This window comes from Lutra lutra, chromosome 9 (assembly GCF_902655055.1).
Source record: "Lutra lutra chromosome 9, mLutLut1.2, whole genome shotgun sequence".
Lineage (NCBI taxonomy): Eukaryota > Metazoa > Chordata > Mammalia > Carnivora > Mustelidae > Lutra > Lutra lutra.
The window spans coordinates 75,257,430-75,277,297 of NC_062286.1; the positions used below are offsets into that span (position 1 = coordinate 75,257,430).

The following is a 19,868-nucleotide window of genomic DNA, read 5'->3' on the forward strand; positions in this document are numbered from 1 at the left end:
GATGTCTCCCACCAGCCCTACCACATCGCTAAGTGGGGGTGACCCTATACTCCGCAATCAACTGACATATTTAATGGTACTTGCTGTGAAGGGAATTTGGTCTCTAGGGTGATGTGCGCTCTTCCTTTTGGGCCTCTGGAACCCAGCAGTCAGTATCAGTTGACTCCGGAGTATAGGTATTGACCACTGGGTTCCAGAGGTCCAAAAGGAAGAGAGCACATCACCCTAGAGACCAAATTCCCTTCACATCAAGTACCATTAAATACCTTTTTATGCTAAAACGCATATGCCGCATGAATATAATGATGACAGGAAAGGTTTTCACATACTAGTGGAAGGTCATTACACATGCCCAAACCTTCCTCCTCTCCAACACACACACATGCACACACACGCTTGTGAACACGGGCACATGTGACTCCTCTCTACTGTCCGAAAGGGAACCTGGAGGGAGTTTATAAGACACAGGCCTTTGGAAAATCAAGGCAAGCCTCTCACCTGGTATATAGGCCCCTCAATCTCACCACTGCCCATCCCAGCCTGGGGCCTTGGCTTCCAGTCCCACACGGTTTCTCCGCACCTGCCTTTGCTCAGGCTTTTTTGGCCTGAGATGCTAAGTCTTTCCTCCACCTCCTCATCTAACTCCTACTTACTCTTCAAAACTCAATTTAGCCATCATCTCTTCCAGGAAGCCCTCCCAGACCTCTTCCTGGGTCTCCCATCAGGACCCCCACTCCCTGCATTCATCTTCATCCTTGTGCCCCCATCTCTCTCCTACCTGCCCTATATAGACCTCTCCTATACAGACCACATCTGACCCATCTTTGTGTCCCCAGAACCATACACATGGCTGGGTGTATGGCGGCCTTTCAAGAATGCCGGCTGAAGGAAGGGGGGCCGGCAGAGTCTCTGCAGCACTCAGAGCCTAAAGAGGCCATTTTCTATCTCACGTCAGTGACCACTCCACCCACCCCAGGCCCTGTGAGAGCCGGGCCCGCACCTCTCGGCCAGCGTCTGCTGCTCATTGATCCCCACATTGAAGAGGACGGGTTGCACCCGCAGCAGCATGCCGCTCTGGATCTCCCGAGGCAGGGCATCGAACAGCGGGCCCGGCAGAGGGATCCGCACGTTAAAGCCATCCCTGCAAAACAGGAAGACAGGCAGAGGGCGGGTGAGGGCTGTGACGAGGGAGAGGCAGGAGCAGAGGTGAGGGAGAAGAGGAAAACGGAGCTGGCCTCGACATGAGTGCCTACTGGGCTGTCTGGCTCAGTTGCTTCCCAAGAGCTGGTCGTGAGCCTTTAAAGGTCTGCAAAATTAATGTAGGAGACTATGATCCATGTCTTTAACTGAATGAGACACAACAAAACAAAAACGAAAAGCACGTCACATGGAAAGAACATAAATTAAAACACAGTGCTAGTTCTGAGGATTAGAAAAAAATCTTTCTACCGATTTCCCGTGATGACAGGCAGCATGTCAGTCGATGCATTAGAAGTGGCCTGAGTGACTTTGAAGGTCACGTTCCTCAGGTCCATGATTCCAAGGCTCATGTCCTCCAGCATGGCCAGCTCCTCACCTGGATGCAAAAGAGGGACACAAGGCTGTCAGGGAGAGGGGACCTGCCACTCTTCCCATGGGCTCAGCATGACCACAGAGCTGGTTACAGATGGCAGGTGACAGGATCAGGTGTGGCTGTGACCAGAGGGGGCCACTCCACCAGCAGACTCACTTCTCCATGGGAATTGCTGCTACTGAAACCCCATGGCCACGCTCATCAATGCCACTGGTGGAGACATGCACCACGTTCCTGACCCTCTCCTGGGGCCGGACAGTGTGGGTTGGCAAACCACATGCACAGAAGCTCAGGAGGCAGAGCTGGCACTTTGGAAGTGGACAGACAGCCACAGAGCACCATGTAGCCAGATCCTTCTACTCTGTGGGGCTTGGCACTTATTTGATGTCTTGTAACTCCAAAGATGGACAAATACTTCTAAAAAAAATTACCTATTTTTACCCTCTCAGAAGAAATAAACAGAAAATGAAAGTAGAAAGAAGAGAGTCTTTTTTTGAGGTCAATTTGAAAATATCTATTTTTAAATTTTAAAATATTCCTACCCTTTGACCCAGAACCATCCCTTCTAACAAGGTAGTGGCTGCAGAAATGGGCTCACAAGCCACCAACACTCGCGGACCAAGACATACGGCAGTAGTGTTTTCTTAAGATTAATTCAGAAACAGCCCACGTGCCTCACCAGAAATTACCACTTAAATAATTATCATCCCTCCTCAATTAGAAAGATCTTTGATTCTAACAACCACCACCAAGAAAACAAACGAAGCGGTATGTGTGTAACTATGCAGGACTTTTGCTTGGTCCTGACATACAGTGATGATGTCTGGCTTTATTTTAATCAGCATGAGCTGTGTGCGTCATCAGAAAAACATTCAGGAAGGAAGAATGGGCCTCACGCACGTCCGAGTTGCTCCCGGGCACCCCTGGGGGCTCACCGTAGGTGCTAAGCAGGCTCTCGAACTGGGCCAGCAGCCCGATGGTGTAGAGCTGCCGCAGGAAGCCGTCGTCATGCAGGCAGTTCCTCAGCTTGATGATGAAGCCGCAGATGAGAGCAGTCAGCTGTGGGGGAGACACGAGGCGGGGCTGTTGTCGGGGGGCAGACACCGCCTCACGAAGTGGTCCCCAGCCTGTGCCGTGCCCTTGGCCCTGAGCTTCTCTGCTTCTGCTGCTCTGGCTGGGCTGCAGCAGCATCCTTTCCCCCTCCTCCGTCTGGGGTGTGGGGGGTGCTTGGCTCTGAGGCCATGCAGGGCACAGCCACGGGAGGCTGTGCAGCACTCTATACTTGCTGCTCCTGTTGCTCCCAAAGGCCAGTTTGGTTTTGGCTCAGCTTCCAAGCCAACTTGCCTGGGCTTACTCCTGGGCTAGAACCTTCTAGAAGCCCAGAATTCATTCCTCACAGTGAATAGGGCCTATATACTCACAGATCCAGACCAGCTCTGGCTGGAAACTGAAGAGACCACAACAAAGAACAGAAGTGCGAGAGAACACGGTCACCCTGCAAGTTACCTCAGGGGGAGATTTTCTGAGGGGATGGGCCGCCAGAACCTCAGAGAGCCAACCTGACCCTCTGTCACTGTTCACATTGCTAATGGGATAACTGGCACTTGCTAAACTTGTGACATTCACTTAAGTTCTTCCATTCTCCCAAATCACTACAATAGCTGTGCACAAGCAGCAGAACTAAGGCACAGACGCACTGACAGCAACATCCCTCTCTCCCTCACTAAACTCCTTCCTGGAAAGAAAGGTGGCCATGAGGCCTGGGCCGGCCAGAACCCCACACGCCTCCGGCAGGAGCAGAGCATGCGCACAAGCCACCAGTGCCCGCCGCCTCCTCAGGGAGAAGCGTGGACTCAGGCTTTCTCTTAAACATATACTTCTCAAGTAGGATTGCTCCCTCCGGGTTGAAATCTAGACCTATTAAAGAAACTTAAGAGCCACAGGCTGGAGAAAGTGTTGGCCATCCTTGGTTTTTTTCAACGTGAAGTGAGAAGGATCTCCCAAGACTATTTTCTGAGGGCCGAGGAGCCTGCGGGCTCCTGCGCACCACTCCCGGGGCTTACCGTCTGGCAGAAGACCACATCGCGGCGGTACTGCAGACTCAGGTACGTGGCTATGGTGGGGGCGCTGTCCTGCATAAGCAGGAACACCATCGCCTTCTTGGCCTTGTCGCTCATCATGGCCACGCAGTCTGTGAGGGTGGTCAGCAGGGGGTAAAGAGCCTCGCTCCATTCTCCTAGGCACCAGAAGGAGTCGTTTGAGAAGGAAGACCGTTAAGAGTCAGGTTCTAGAAGTTCAGCAAGTTATGTGCCCCAAATGCCCCGTGCCCCCCGCCTTCCCCCTCCCCACCCCCTCTGCAACTCTGCTTGGCTCAAGCTCTGGCCCAGGACTGGCACCGAGTTCTGCCTGGAACCACCCCGGTCTCCAACATTCTGGCTTGAAGCTTTTCCAGTAAATAAGCAACAGACCTCCTAGGGACCACTGAGGTAGGCCTGGTCTCCCTCACCTACCGGGGACAGTACTCATAAATGTTTAAGGAAAATGACAAAAAAAGCCTCTGTGAGTCAACTGCAAGTCACTACTGTTCCATCACCCAGGGAGAGAATGGCCCCCAAGAAGTGACCTATCATCCTGCTTCTCTTGCCTTGGCTATTAATGCAGAGGCCCCCATCCTTTTCGAGCAAAGGACACCTCTATCCTTGTGCGGCTGTGTGTGGCTCACTTCCCACGTCTGGAGGAAAGGCTGTCCCACTCGGTGTCCCAGGTTTTCAGCTCTCAGAATATCCCCCGTTTCTGCTCTCACATTCTTCACCACCCCTGACCTTCCTGCCTGGTGCCCTCTATTTCTGGTTTAGTTTTCTTTTAGGGATACTAGGAAATTGTGATCCCGTACCAAAACAATTTTTAAAACTAGAACCCCCGGGGTGGAAAAACAGAGTTAAAGGTATTTTGGGCTTTGGCTCTTTTTTGCCTTCCTATTTAAGAAGGTATTTAAAAGAGAGAAGACATGCACTCATCAGTTCTATTTATAATGGCTCACCAAGCCCAGAAATAGGCATTTAGCCACCACTACTGACTGAGCCCCCCAGGTGCAGCAAATGTGCCATGGGCAGGGAGTGGAGCCTCGAGAGCACACGGCCCTTAGGAAGGGGTGCATGTCACAGAACACCCACAGACATCACTGCACCAGGGAGAGGCCACAGGCCAGGTGGGCGGTATGGCCACCAGAGGGTAAGCTCAGTCTTAGATAAACAGAATTGAAGAGCCACAGAGAAGGGAGATGGGCTCCACTCCTCTCAAACTATGTAAGTAGCACTTCATTGAGAAACATATTTAGAGAAAGGCCTAAAAGTTGCAAAAGGACCTAATACTCGATGTTTGGTTAATGCAGATTTTCAAGTATATGCAGCCACTCAAAATTTGGAAATGCTCTCACAGTGTGTGGACAACGATTTGTGTCTGTGATGCAAAAAAAAAAAAAAAAAAAAAATTTAGAAAAGTCTGCAGCTTAAATTTAGAAAGTCTGCAGCAGGAAGGTCTTAGCAAAGAAGTCATGGTGACATAGGACACTGGACTGAGGAGTGGACAATATGAGTCTCGGGTCCCTGTTGCTGCTAAACAGTGGTGGCCACGGACAGGTCTCTTGACTCCTTGGCCATACAGGTCCTTTTCTGGGAAAATGGAAGAGCTCTGCTAGGTGACACCCAATCTCTTTCTTCCTCTAAAAAATCTCAGAGAAGAACTCTGTTCACACATGTAAGTTTTATTCAGCAGCAAGTATTAAAAAAGACCAATGGCAGCTTAGTTTTAATAGCCAAATAACCGGCGTTTCATTAATTAAGTTAGTCATTAACTAAGAAGTAAATGCTCATAAAGCAAGTGTTGGCAATTTTGCTTTGCTTTTCCACTTAACATGCATGTATATCAGTACATATGTAATTAATATGCATTTTAATCTGAAAATGTTCAGAAAGTACAAGTGGTCTTTGATGACTAAGCAAATCTTCTCCATGCAATACTTTTTTACTTTACCTACTTCTCTTTCAAAAAAAAAAAAAAAAAATCCATTTAAATATGACTTGTTTTTTTTTTCCATTAGGGGAAAAAAAAAGAAAAAACCCTGAAAAAAATTGGGAGTAAAGGAAGAATGGCTAAAAAGTGCTAAGAGCTTGTCCTGGAGAAAAGATGTGGGTCTGGGTGGGAGACCCATCTGCCATGTGCCCAGAGAAGGGCTTCAACATATCTGGATGACTCCTGAGTTCAAGAAGAGTACCAACCACCGTGCATGTGCAACTATTTGCAACTATTTTCTCATTTAATCCACAGAGAGAGAATTATTAATATCGGTAAGAAAATAGCTCAGAGAGGTTAAGTGTCTTCCCAGACACACAAAAAGAATGAGCATTTCTATGTGTCTAACTTTAAACTCTATGTTATTTCTATTGTGTCAGACTGCTTCTGCCAAATAGACAGCAGGATTGGGGGGTGGAAATATATTTGGGGGTTAATATGAAGAAAAACATTTAGAAGTTTCCAGACAAAATGATTTTCAGAGACAGAAATGAGATTTCCAGGACCTAGCTGAGTAAAGATATTGGGAAGCTAGATTTGATAAAAGGGTCATATTCTGCTCCCTTTGTCAAGAAAGTCTTATTATGAAAAAACAAAACAAAACGCAGCTCAACTAAACAGCATCCTTAGTGATGTGGCTGATTCACTTTTGGGGGCAAGTTCCTTGTCTAGCTGCTAATCTGTCAATGCTTGACAACTGGTGGCCAATCCATGGACCACACATGCTACTTTGGGTAACTCCGAAGGACTTTTTCAAATCCATACTCTGCTCTTCCCCCCTCATTAACAGGGGAGGGAGGGAGAAAGACTGAGAGAAAAAAAATGTGTGTGTGTGTGTGTGTGTGTGTGTGTGTGTGTGTGTTGACTGAGATAAAATATAGCTCTCCAGGAAAAGCCAAAGGAACTCTTGGCAGGGGACCATTTTAGTCCACTGATATTAACTGAGGACAACCCACTGGTGCTTCTAGAAATGACGTGGCTGGACTAAAATTCATGGGCGTTACACGAGCCGAGAGGGTTTACACTGACAGGGAAAGTTTGGTAAATCCCCACAGCACTGGTTTACTGCATTCTAGATATAAAATAGGTGTCTGGCTACCTCACATTTATATTCATTCAGAAATATGCAATGTTCCAATCATCAGACTGATTGGGTAGTTGATTTGGGGGGGGCGTAAGCAAAAGCATATATTTGGGGGTCTCATGCTCACTCTGGGGAACCCACAAGCCACGACCAGGAAACTCAACATGAACTAGAGCAGGGGTCGGCACCCTTTCTCTGTAAAAAGGCTACATAGTAAATATTTTAGGCTTTGAGGATGATGGAATCCTTGTCACAACTGCTTGACTCTGGTGTTGCCCCACAAAAGCAGCCAGAGACAGCACGTGAATGAGTGGACGTGATTGCCAATAAGATATAATTTACAAGAGGAGGCGGTGGACAGGACTTAGCTCAGAGTTGGAGGTGGCCAACCCCTGAACTAGAGCCATAGCCACTGACTCCTACATACACGGGCAGCAGGGAGATTCCATTTTTAGCACTATCTCCAACTGAACCTGTTAGCAATGCCCAAGAACTCTAAGCTGCACCCAGACTCAGAAGAGAGGATGTTGTGTGATTGCGAATGCTGCATTTGGGTGGCTACAGCCCCTCCATGTAAGGCTCACATGTTCAGGTGCAATCACAGGAAGTGTTGTTTACAAAGACGCACTGCTCCGTATCAGGAAGTCCAACGCACCCATGGACATGAATCGTCTGAAAAGGTTTTAGGATGGGCAAGCAAGGAAAGTACCTGTGGTAGACTACTTCAGGCCACCATCCCCAACCCAACTGGTTCCTCACCAGACCTAAGAGACGTTGCTAACTGCCTCAAAGGAAGAAACTCCTGAAATATTTTCCTAACTCTGGAAGCACAGGCAATCTTGGATAATTCCACTACAAACACTACCTGAGGATTAAAAAAGCCATCTGCAGAAGCCTTGAATGGAAACCACGTACCTGGGCTGGACTCGTCAGGAGGGGGGCTGCAATCTGCACAGAAATGGAGGGCGACATGGATGATTAAGGAGCAGCACAAAGTTCAAACATGAACAACTCAGCGCTTACAGCGACTGCGTCGGCAGCCGGCCATAAGGTGGCTCAAATGAGCAGAGAAGAGGTCAGAGGCAGGCCTGCCCGCCTCTTCCCTGAGAAGTCCCACGCAGGCACCCGGCTGCTCTCAGGCAGCCGAGCCCTCTTGGTGGTAAACACTGACCGACTCACTGACTTGTTCACTCATGTTGCTAAGACTCTTGAGGTAAGCAAACTCACATACTACAATGTGATTCAGTGCCCTCATTGATCACATTGCATGTGGCGGAGCACAAGTCGTCTCCCAGCATCTGGAAGCACACTTGTAATGAGAGAGACTGACCAGCAAACTGATCAGAGCCCGTGGCCCTGCCTTGCGAGCGGAACCCGGGCTGCAGACTCACATGCTGAGACCCAAAGGTGAGGATCCCGTGATGAAACCAATATACCACCCTACATCTATGCCAATCTTAGAAATTTCAATCAAATTGAAAACTTTTATGATCTGGGAGAAGTCTAGAATTACAATGTCCCTCCAGGTCACTCAAAGAATGCCAATTTTAATTCAATTGCACTACGCTACTCCCATTTCAGCAAGTGAAGTACTCATTTCTATTTATATTTCCCTTAACAACTCTAAAATTCCTTGGTTAACTGGGTGTGCCATCTGGAGGAAAACAAGTCTGAAAAGGGGTCATTTTATGTCTGCAGGATACTGAAACGGGTAGTTTCAGAGCCCCCCAAAATAGCTGGAACCGGCTGAATAGAGATGTTTACAAACTGGATTGCCCAGAGGTGGAGGGGGCAAGGGATCCTTCCTCTCTAGTTATCTTTGGCAGTGACTTCTCCCACTGGCAAAGGGGACAGAACAGAGCAAATGAAAAGGCCCCTGTAAGCTTAAAACTTCAGCCTCTTCATTAGGCCCTAAATATGCTGAGACTGGCTCCCTAACAAAGAGAAAAATCCACAGCGGTGTGCAGTGATACAGGGCAGTGATTCTTAGACCTCTGTCCAACTAATCAGAATTACCCCAGGTCTTGAGAAACAAACAAACAAAAACCCAGATTTCTGCCTCCCCATAACCTTTCCTCCAAAATTCTGAGTCTGAGGGAGGAGGAAGGTCGAGGGGCCTGTTTTCATGATCATCTGTGAAGATCCCAAATGGTTGTGAGCATCCCTGAAAAGGCACTGACGGTTAAACTCAGCTGGGTAAATTCAATCTCTCAATCAAAGCAGGGAATATGTGTGTGGGGTGGGTGGGGGTCTCCTTTGGTACTCTTGGACCAGTGGCTTGTACCTTCTCTGAGGCCATGGAGTCCCCTGAGATTTGATGACCTCTGTATACCTCCTCTCATCTTAGCACATAATCTCAGGGGGCATACGAACCTGGGGTGAACCCCCAGGTCTCAGGTTAAAACAACCTGGTCTGAAGTTTGTCTGAATGGCTCTTCAGAGATGAGGAGAGGATGAGTGCGTGCATAGCCAGGTCATGAATGCCACCAGATGGGGTGTGGGGCACTCGTGACTTGTGCGGAAAGCGGGAGAAGGAAGGAAAGGCTCCCAGAGCCTCTGTGGTTCCAGCTGGCAGGGACTTGTCAATGGGTCCCGCAGTGGTGAGTGTCTGCCAGGCAAGACTCTGAGTCCTGTGGGAGAGCAAGCTAGAAGGCAGGGGAGCTCCTGAGCAGAAGATGGACACCAAAGACCTAGCACAGTGTATATAGCTAGAATGAAAAGTCATGATGCCTCTCGAAGAGGCACAAAGTTCTTTGTGTATGGTAAGCTGGTGTGAACACAACCTGTTCATTAGGCTAAAACAACTGGCCCAGGAAGCTAGATGGTATGGAAAGTCATGCCAGAGCTGAGCTCTGGCCCTTGACGGTAAGAGACTAGGTAAAGAGCTTGCAGTCTCCAGTCTCCTTCTTTCTGATCCTCCTGATCACATCCAGCTCTGAACGGCTTCCTAGCTATGCTCACAATTTTTAAATTAAGGATCATCCACAGTTAATTTAGTGGCATACGGTTTCATACATTTCTTTGAGTACTGATCAGCCAAGTTAGACTCTCTCAAACGTATGCTTCATATTCCCATGACCACAACAGAACTGATTTGCATGGCAAACATAAGCCATACCCTAAATACCATAAATAAATGCTCATTTAAATAACTTGAAGGCTGAATTTAAATTGTCTACATTTGACCAATACAGGATGTTGCCTAGAAGCAAAGTGACATTTAACTTATGAATATAACAGAATATCTGATTAAAAAAACTCTCTCTGGCATTTTTTTAAAGCCCAATAAATTACTCTTTTTATATCTGCAGAAAAATTTTAAAATTACAAGCAAGACAATATTGAAGAGAAATGAGCAATGAGCTTTCAGATTAAAAAAAAAACAAACAAACACAATTTACATTAAAAAAATGAGAAGACAAACAGGACAAAACAGCTCCATGAAACCAGTCACAGGTTTGGGGAACTTAAACTACAGTCCTTCACAGATGGAAGGGTGGAGGACGTGAACATTGCTGAATCAGAGGCTCAAGTGAAACCGTGCCCTGGGAACAGACTGCAGGCAGACTGAAAAAGTGAAGGGCAGCTTACAAATGAAGGATTTATCAAGAGGCTGTGATAAAGGAACACGCGTCTGCCTTGAATGAAAGCTGTCCAATTCAGAAATGAAAAATCCTCGCTGTCTGAAGGCTAGCCTTCGCCCATCTGGGCCTTTACTAACTACAGCTTCCCACTCCCAGAAGAGAGCAGTGGACGGACACCACAGCTAGGTCTGCAGCCACCTCAGCTACCTGGCCCATGATCCCCTCTGGCTCTCACAGCAAGACATGGAAGGCCGCGACAGGCAGGGACCAAGGACGGGCTGGCAGAGAAAGCATGCATGCCCAGTTTTAAGGCTACATGATGGACAGATTGTCTGATTGTGCTCCGTCTCCGCAGGCAAAAGACTATTTCTGAAACACGTTCCTGCAGGCCTCATCCATCTACTGAGAACCCTGCCTTGGGGGCAGTACCAACCAGACGAACCTATCTCAGCCCCAGGAGTGGGTTCCCCCATCTGACTGAGTGACCCACAAGTGCCATGGCAACGTCCCCTACTGGGTAACAGCACCCCCAGCTGATGACAACCAGCCTCTAGACGAGTCTGCCGAGCCTGCTAACAGCTCTCATCCAGCTGTGTCCCTGCATGAGTCACCTTTTCCTTGACTCTCCCACCTCCTAATGCAATCAGCAATCTCAGGAGAAAAGCATCTGCGTTTTGGCCGCCTTCAGGTTCTCAGATTGCTTTATGAACCAGAACAGCCCGAAAGCCCCACCCTGACAAGCAGGGAGACCCAAGATGGCCTTAAGAATCTGCCTTTGCTGGACACACAGATTTGCACATGGTCTCCCCATGCGTGGACCACGGGGGCTTCTGCCATCCCTGCCCGCTTCTCCGTGCACTGTGACCTCCAGCTCTGCCTGACAGCCCTCCCTGCAGTCTGTATGGAGGGAAGAGGTCATGGAATCAGACACAGAGAGACAGACAGACGCAGTGCGAGGTGGAGGCAGCATGAATGGGCGGTGTGGACGCATACGCACGTGTGGTTGGGTGAGGATGGCATGCGGGTGAGGATGGCATCGAGCAGATGGCAGAGGGGCATGGCGAGGAGGGGACATCGCAGAAGGGGTCTTCCGGTTTGATCCAGTAGGCGTGGCTGTCCCGGTTACCTTTCTTGCTGGTACAGCTGCCCGCGCAAGGGAAGACATCCTCACAGCCCTCGCCATGCAGGCGCTCCTTCTGCAGCAGCTTGTCCACCCGCTGAATGATGCACTCCAGGCTCTTGTCCACATTCAGCCACACTTTCTCCTTCCAAACCGAAAGGGTGCATTGGGGTCAGCTCTCCCGACTGGAAAAGCAGAATAGAACACAACCCCTTTCCCTGCCCCCCAAGCCCCCTCCCCACATACACATACACACTGACTCCCCTACTCTGGGCCACTGTGATCATTAAAATACCATGAATTTAGAAATATCAAGATTAATTCAAAATTCCCTATTACTGCTATATTTGTTTTTCAAAATACAGATCAATGTACTGCGCTCATTGTTTTTAAAGTCAGAGACACGTTTGCTAGTAACCATCATAGAGGCTGGACAGGACTTCCCAGTGCCTTCCAGAGCTGGCAGACAGGCCACAGGGCCCAGGGGGCCAGCACGTCCCTCCTCCCTCTACTGCAGACCTCCTACAGAGAGGACTGAGACACAGAGAGGACTGAGGGAAGGTAATGGGAGGTAATAGGAGCAGTTGACCACTTCAGATGGGGGCAGTGGGGAGGTGGGGAGGCAGGGCTGGGAGCGGTCTGCAGAAACCCACCCAGAATACAGGACACCAGGGCAGGGCTGGAGGAGCCCTTCGCTGCTGACTAAAAACTCAGTGCCTCACAGAAAAAATGCCTCCAAGCAGTAGTTCTAAGAAATGACAAAAATGAGTTGTGTGATGTGTCACTCCCTCAGGAGAGACAGAGGCGGCTCTCAGGGCCACTGTGTCAGGAAGCAGGAGGCAACACGGACCATGTCAGGGGTAGCATCTCCAGGCTCCTCCCCACGCCACCAAATACAAATGGCCTGGAAGGGCTAACTGTGTGGAGAGCTTTGAGGAAGCAGGGGGCCTGGGCTGGTCTTGAGTAGACAGTGACAGGAGACAGGCTGCCAGCAAGGCAAGGGCTCCGTGGAGAACATCACCCCTTTCACCACCAAGTCTAGCCCCAGCCTGGCCTGTAGCAGCCCTGCACCTCAGACGGACACAGGGTGTGAAAATGCCATCTCCCTCCCTCAATCAGGGGGCCCAAGCGCTGTCTGGGAAGGAGACTCGGAGCTTGTCCACCAAGCAGCCAACCTGTTAGGTACCCCTTGGTGGGGGAGAGGGGCTGGCCGGAGGCTTTGAATTTTTCAACCCAGGCCCAATGGCAGAATGGGGGCCACAGGCAGCAGACTCACCCACTCCTCCTCGTGCCAGTCCACCTGCAGAGAAGAACGGCTGTTCCTCCCCGTCCACCTGGCCATGAGGGTGTCCTGGTCGTTCCTAAGCATCACCTGCTCCTCCTCACTCGACGTTGGGGAGGCCTTGGAGGCAATGTAGTCGGGCCGTGCTGCATTCAGCCCATGGATGGAGTTGGCCAGCAGTTTGCAGTCGCACACGGTGACCAGCTGCCGGGTCTGCAGTACACACAAACCAGAGCTGCTGAGCCTCCAGGCAAGGGGCTGCAAGGCCGGCTGTCTCTGAGAGCTCAGGAGCAGACCCAAGGCCCAGATGGGCACCCGTCTCCATAGGGCAGGAGCCCTTGGGATGGCTGAGTTCAAAGACTCCCACAAAAAGACTGGAGGAAACAGGGAGAATGAGGGAGGTTGAGAAATCTCTGACATTCTTCCATCCCTGCCCGCCTCTGAGCCGGATGTGACTCGAGGCAGGGCCTGGAGGGAGCCCAGTGTCCTTGCCTTCACTGACTTCTTGGGCCATCCTCTCCAGTTCCAGGGGATAGGCAGGAATTTGAGGTGATCACTTAAGTCTTATCTTTTTGCAGCTAATACTTAAAGCCCTGGACTCTGGGCAGTGGGGCTCTGAGCACAGCACTGTGGTTCTGGGGAATTCTGTATGCAGCAGGAATTCTGGGGCTCATAATTTTCCTTCTGATAATATCATCTTTATTTTCCAAATGGATCTAGTTTCCAGCCCTCGATCTCTTGGCTGAGTGAACACATGTGAAGGATATAACACATTCTGATCAGGAACAGCACCTCACCACAGCAAAGTGGGTGTGAGTGGGGAAGTGTGATCAGAATCTCTGTATGTGTGCGCATGTGTGTGTGTGCACACATATGCGTGTGGAGAGACTGAGTAATCTGAAAAAGCATCATCCATCAAAATGATCTGATATATCTAACGTCCCAGTATAGACCAATATTTATATATTTATTTACATATTATAGATATGTAATGCATATATATATATATATATATATATATATATATATATATGCATTTTAAGATTTATTTATTTGAGAGAGAGAGAAAGGGAGAGAGTAGGGGCACACACATGCCGAAGTGGGGCAAAGAGCAGAGGGAGAGAGAGAATCCCAAGCAGACCTCCCCCCACTGAATGCAGAGCCTGACATGGGGCTTGATCCCAGAACCGTGAGATCGTGACCTGAGCCAAAAATCAAGAGTTGGATCTCTAACTGACTGAGTCACCCAGGTGTCCCTGTTTATTTTTAGTAAGGATCAAGTAACAGTCAACTAAAAAATGGCTTATTGATTACGTGTAACCCAAGGAAGCTATATTTCCTTTATTGTATGTCTGTACAATAACTCAGCTTCTTTTTTCAATTTCCAAGTTAATAAAAATTGGCAAAAAATGCACTGAGTAGTCAGTTGCTAAGAAAGCTGCAGAACTATCTCAGCCTCCACAATGAAGCTGATGAACTTGAGGGATGACACATCTGCATGAAGCAGCAGCTGGAAGTCCCCCGCCCTGGGTGCTGTCCGTGGCCTGCCCTCATCCAGCTCTGTGACCACAGGGCAATCACCAAACCACCCTGGGCCTCTGGCAGAACTAAACCTGAAACTAGATCTTCAAGGTCATCCCAATGTCACCTTTTGTAGGGACGGCTCTAAGCACATGGGGTGTCCAAAGGTTTCCAGAACCCCATGGGAGCCCCCATCTCACATGTAGCAGGGGGTGTCTCCTACCTTGTCAGCCAGGATGGCGAGGGTCCTTTCGAGGCCAGTGGCAGACCTGTCCTTAGCCGCCCTTGAGAGCCGCTCTGCATAGTAACTCACTTGGGTTTTCAGGGTATTGATCTGGGCAATGATCTCCTTGGCTCTGATGATGTCCTGTGGTATGTAGATTATGGACTGGCAGCTGGATGGTGTACTAGAAAGGATAAGAACAGATTCTAAGGGGTCTTCTCAAATCCATGAGGATGGCAGCAGCCTCCCAAGCAACCCCAGCCCACAACCAATATTAAGTAAAGCATTCTGATACTCAGTGATGTTCTCCTAGGCTAGTCTAGCTATTAATGGGCAAAAGTAAATTTCAAGATTCTTTCTGTCTATATGGTAGAGGGCTCGAAATAGTAAAACACAGTGAAGTCTTTTGTCTCTATTTGTAGGTGTCTGTATTCTTACATAAATGCATAAACAGATACTGAATCCAATAATCACCCGAATGCTCATAACATTTCACCTGAGAACCTCGCCTGTCAACTTATCCGCGGCACGGGAGGGGAGGCACGGGGTGTGCTAATCTCAGAAGGGGTCAGTGTATCTCGGGAAGGCAGACTGCCATGGATTCCAGACTTTCCGCAAGAAACCTGTTTCTCCGTTGGGCCAATCTTCAAACTTTCCATGCACATACACGTAGTTCTCTCTCCTCAGACCTCTGACCCCGACAACTAGACTTCCTTCTCCAGCACTTCTCTACTTTGAAAAATAATGTTCCATCAGATGAAGAAGAGGTGAAGAACGTGCCAAGTCAGAGGCCAGATGTGGCCACCTCAAGAGCTTTGAACACCTGGTTCTTCCTCCTCCCCTCGTCCACCAAGCCGTGTGTGATCTTAGGATTGAGGTCAGAGCTACAGGCCAGCCCCAGTGCATTACAAACACCAGTGACCGGAGAACCGACTCTGCGTCCTGGCTGTGTGGGGCCTGGCGAATGCGTTTGGCCATTCTAGATGGAGATGATACATCCAAGTCTCTAGGCCAAGATCCTCATTCAATATAATAGTATAAATGTAGGTTTTAGACCATCTGAGGAAGCCAAGGAAAGCACAGAGTGTAAGGCCCCAGTGAGGATGTCTCCTGCAATCTGAACTTGTGAGCTCTAGCTGGAATGGGAGTCTCAGCCTTCACTGGTCCCCTCAAAAAGCTGCCCTCTGAGTTTTGGAGATGAGGGAGAAGGTGGAGGAGCACAACCTCCATTACCTCTCTTGGAGAGGAGGACTTGAGACCCTTCCCTGCTGGGCTTTTTGGACCCTGAAGGCAGGCCCCCAAGAAACCTCCATTGACAGACTATGGTATAAACATGCAAAACCCAAAAACCAAAGCATCCCAGAAAGAAAAACACCCCAAGCCCACACACCACAATAAAACACGATGGATTTGCCAGAAGCCCATGCAGCAGACCACAACCAAGCCTGCGTGATCTGAGAAGTAATTTCACAGCACAATGTGCACACTACTTTCCAATCTGCAATCACTCTTCCAAATGAATAGCTGCCATTTGACAATTGAGTCTTAGAAACACAATCTCAAACAGGATTGTTAAAGATCTGTCCCTCCCTGGCCCCAATCTCTAGTGCTTCCTATAGATATATGCATGTGTATGTAGATGGCTGTGTACACTTTGACCAGTACACACAGTCTCCCAAGCCTGACGGAGAGCACCGCCTTCTACTCACCTTGTGTTCTTACAGGTCATGTTCTAGTAACAGGAAGCACACGGCAGGGGGAGGGGTGTGGAAGAGTAAATTTCAAAGAGCTATTAGGGGATGATGGCGAATATACAAGCATGTGTGCTCAGTCCTAGTCCTAGAAATGGGGAAAGCCCAAGAGGTCTCAGCACGTCCTGCTGTCCCCATCTCAGGCAGGGCCCTGCCATGGCCCTGAGCCTCCCCAGCTCTGAGATGGCACAGTTCGAGAGGGCTGGAGGTGCTTCTGGGGCCTATCACCAAGCAAAATGCCCCTGCAGAACCCTGGCTGTCACCTGAGCAAGCACGCTGGGCACGACTGGGGAGGGCCCGGGGCAGCTGGGGGGACACCAGGCTGCAGATACAGTGCTTTTTAGCTGCCAGCTAATTCTTTGGTAGGAAAAGTCCCTTGGTTATATTAATTCTTGCTTTGCCCTCAGGGGGGAAAACTGGCCCAAGGAACAGTGTTTTAAAAATCTGCATAAATTATATTCATGAGAAATGGAAGCTGGCTTCACTCCCATAAGACGGGACAGTAAGGTGAAAACTGAAGGCCTAAGATTCTTATAAAATAAGCCAGCAAGGGATTCCCGACCCCGCCACTGGGTGGACTTGAAATCCTAGCACCTGGCAACTTGTCCAGCCTGGGAGAAAACAGGGTCCTCTCTCAGAGTGCGCCCAGCAAGAAGCTGCTGCCAGATTTGGAAGGTAAAATGGGACACTGGACATGGGCTATTCATTATCAAAGAACGTTGCAGTTGGAAGAGAGAATTCTGTCTACGAGGCTATAAACCAGGGGCCGCCGGTGGCACCGAGGGCCGAAGCACCTCACAGAGGAGGGGACAGCACAGGCTTTCTCTACAGGAGAGCAAGACCCCAACAGACACTCTCTCCACAGACAGAAAACTCACCAACACTCCTCAAAACTGCTAAAGAAAAGAACCAAAACGAAATATTAGCAGTTAGCAAACACCAAAGGCAAAACAAAAAATTAAAAAGCCAAGTTATCTTTTGTCAAAATCTTTGGAATTATGTGTTGAGGTACCCACTACAGGAACCATAAAACTTAGGAGCTCATTCATCAGAGCAACATCCACGTCTGTACGCAAGCCCCAGGGAGACATGCCACCTGTGGGCCAAGTTATGTCTGCATTTAAAGTACAATTCAAATAATGAAAATCATTTCTACGGGTGGCTTTATAACATTAGTAGGAAATTAAAGAAAGACATATTATTCATCTGAAAAATACTCTAGAGGCATTGTGGAAGTAAAGAGATCTGAAGTCAACATACGGGGTAGTCAGGTATTCACATCTGGACCTTTGTGAGACAGTGACAGCCAGTGGTGCCCCCTCCTGATGGGCTTTCCCCTCCAGGGCCCCCATGGCATCCTCCAATCTCCCACTCACACCCCCACACAGCCAAACGCAATGGAGTGACAGACACGTGCTCTCTTGGCTGGCTGTGTAGGGCTGTGGGGAGCATAGGAAGCTTCCTCTTCATCGTAATCCCCAGGGAACAGCAGAGTCAGTGACTCCTCAGGTGGGTCTGGCTTGTCTGGGTGGGGAAGACACCCTTGATGGGATCCATCTAGCTAAGTGGGCTATTTGGGGGCCTCCCTAGGATGCTGCCCCGACCTTCCGGCTGAAATTCCTCCTCCTAACCGCTGGCCACTTCTGGTTCTTCCTCCTGCTGCCTCCAGGCCTCACTTGGCTCTGGGACCCCTGTGCACACATCTGAGCCATAATGTCTCATAGAGCACCCTCTTCCACCTGCAGGCTCACCCCTCCAGCCTCGCTCCATGGGCAGAAACTAGCCTCGCTCCATGGGCAGAAAAGTTCCTAGCTGCATCTCTGATCCCCTTGGCCCAGTGAACTGCCACTGTCCCTGACCTTCCGCCCCCTCCCTGATCTGATCTTCGGGCAGTTTTCTCAAGCTGCGTTCTGACTTCTGGCCGTGACAGCACAGAGTCTCTGATTCCCTGGCAGGTGCTAGAGCTCTCCACCTCTCCACCTGTCGATTCCCTTGAAGCCTCCTGGGCCTTGGCTTCAAATTTCCTCCAGCTGTTCCATTCTCCATTGCCAAGTCCCACACTTTCAACTCTACATTCTGCAGAGGCTGATCGACAGTATCTTCAGCTTCTTTCCTTACTCCTCCAGGATCTCTCTGCACCCCACCTTCTAGGACTCCCTGCCTGGTCTGGCCTCTGGATCTCCACAACCTAGCTCCATCAACGTTCTCTTCCCAACAGTTCTACTGTCGTCATCCCCATCAGCCTGAACACATAATCAAGCAATAACCATTCTCCCCAGGCAGACACCTACGTGCTATTTCCTCTACTCCGTGGTCCACGGATCTCACAGGACCATCTACTCTCGTCGCCCCTACTTCTCACACTTGCCTCCCTCATCTATTTAAATCTTGACGGGTGACATTCTGGAAGATCACCAATGCCTCCCACATATCCAACACAACTGCTGAGGTTTATGGCTCTCTCTCCGTCACCCCTGCTCCAGGCATGGCACGGCTTGCTCCAAATGCTGCTATGAACTTGTCTGCTCCCAGGAAAGACTGGGAGCCCCTTGGGGCCAGGCTTACCTGTCACCCCTGCGTTCCTGGACATCAGCGTGTGGCCCTGCACTGAGCAGGCTGCCAGCAAGGCCAGCCCTCCCGCTCAGCTCCTGTCCTCAAGCACCATGCCTCATGCCTCCACCACACCTCCCGGCATGCTCCACGAGGCCCTTCTCCAACTGCCCACCTGGCCATTCCCTGTTCGGACTGCAGCTCCCCTCCCACCCCCACCCCACTCCAGCTTTCCTAAAACCGAAATGTCTACCCCTGCAGTCCTTTCAGGAAAGGCAGCAATCTCCTGTAGGCTTCACACTTTGTGGCATTCAACACAGACCACACACGTGGCATGACAAACCAGGGGCTCTACGGGACAGCTGAGCCAGCGGAGAGTCCACACGGGCTACCCACCCCCCAGGGGGATTTCGGTCTGCGGCTCACTTGCAGGGTCAGGACCACTTATCAGGTGCCTTCCTCACTCCCCAGCTCAGTCGCACACACAAAAGCACAGGGGCCACAAGGCAGCTCCTCCCGCCACACAAAAGCACATCGGATGGCTGGATGTTTTGCTGTCACGTTTTGATTTTTTTTTTTAACCCAGGCAGCACCAGACAGCCGTACAAGGTCCACGGACACCCTCCAAGTACTTACTGCTTCTTGGTCTCTTCGAATTTGTGCAGCTTTTTGCGGAGGCCTCCTGACTTAAAACCTTGGCAGTGTGCTGCGGGCGCTCCGATGGTGACGATGTCATAGTTCTGATCTGAATGACAGAAAGCTCTCCTCCGTTACTCTGGGCTCAGGCCTGTGGACAAGCCAGCTACAGGGATATGCACGCAACTCTGGGACCCTGCCCCTCCAGCCCATTTCCAAGCAGCCTGTTCCCCCAGTCCCAAAGCCTGGACTGTCTGAGGGCCCCCGGAGCCCAGCACCATGATCTCGGCGGGTATGGGGTTCCTACACCTCTCCAGATAGGGCCACAAAGGGCCGAAGGCAATCACTGGCAACACTCAGTCTGCATCCTCCTTGGGAAGGAGAACCGACAGGTGACTTGCTGCCACAGAAACACAAAAGGAAGCTGGAGGAAGGATGGACGAGGGGAAGGGACAAAGGGAGGGGAAAAGCCT

The 19,868-nt window shown here is 49.9% G+C and overlaps 1 protein-coding gene across 1 annotated transcript in view; it reads right to left on the reverse strand.

Annotated features, from left to right (window-relative positions):
• INPP4A (inositol polyphosphate-4-phosphatase type I A) overlaps positions 1 to 19,868 on the reverse strand; it is a 124,872-nt gene that overhangs the window by 13,668 nt on the left and 91,336 nt on the right. The window contains 10 exon segments of the mRNA XM_047745038.1: positions 1,001 to 1,141; positions 1,450 to 1,576; positions 2,509 to 2,632; positions 3,637 to 3,809; positions 7,644 to 7,676; positions 11,439 to 11,577; positions 12,709 to 12,927; positions 14,459 to 14,642; positions 17,088 to 17,102; positions 19,396 to 19,504. Coding sequence (XP_047600994.1) covers positions 1,001 to 1,141; positions 1,450 to 1,576; positions 2,509 to 2,632; positions 3,637 to 3,809; positions 7,644 to 7,676; positions 11,439 to 11,577; positions 12,709 to 12,927; positions 14,459 to 14,642; positions 17,088 to 17,102; positions 19,396 to 19,504 — 1,264 coding nt within the window.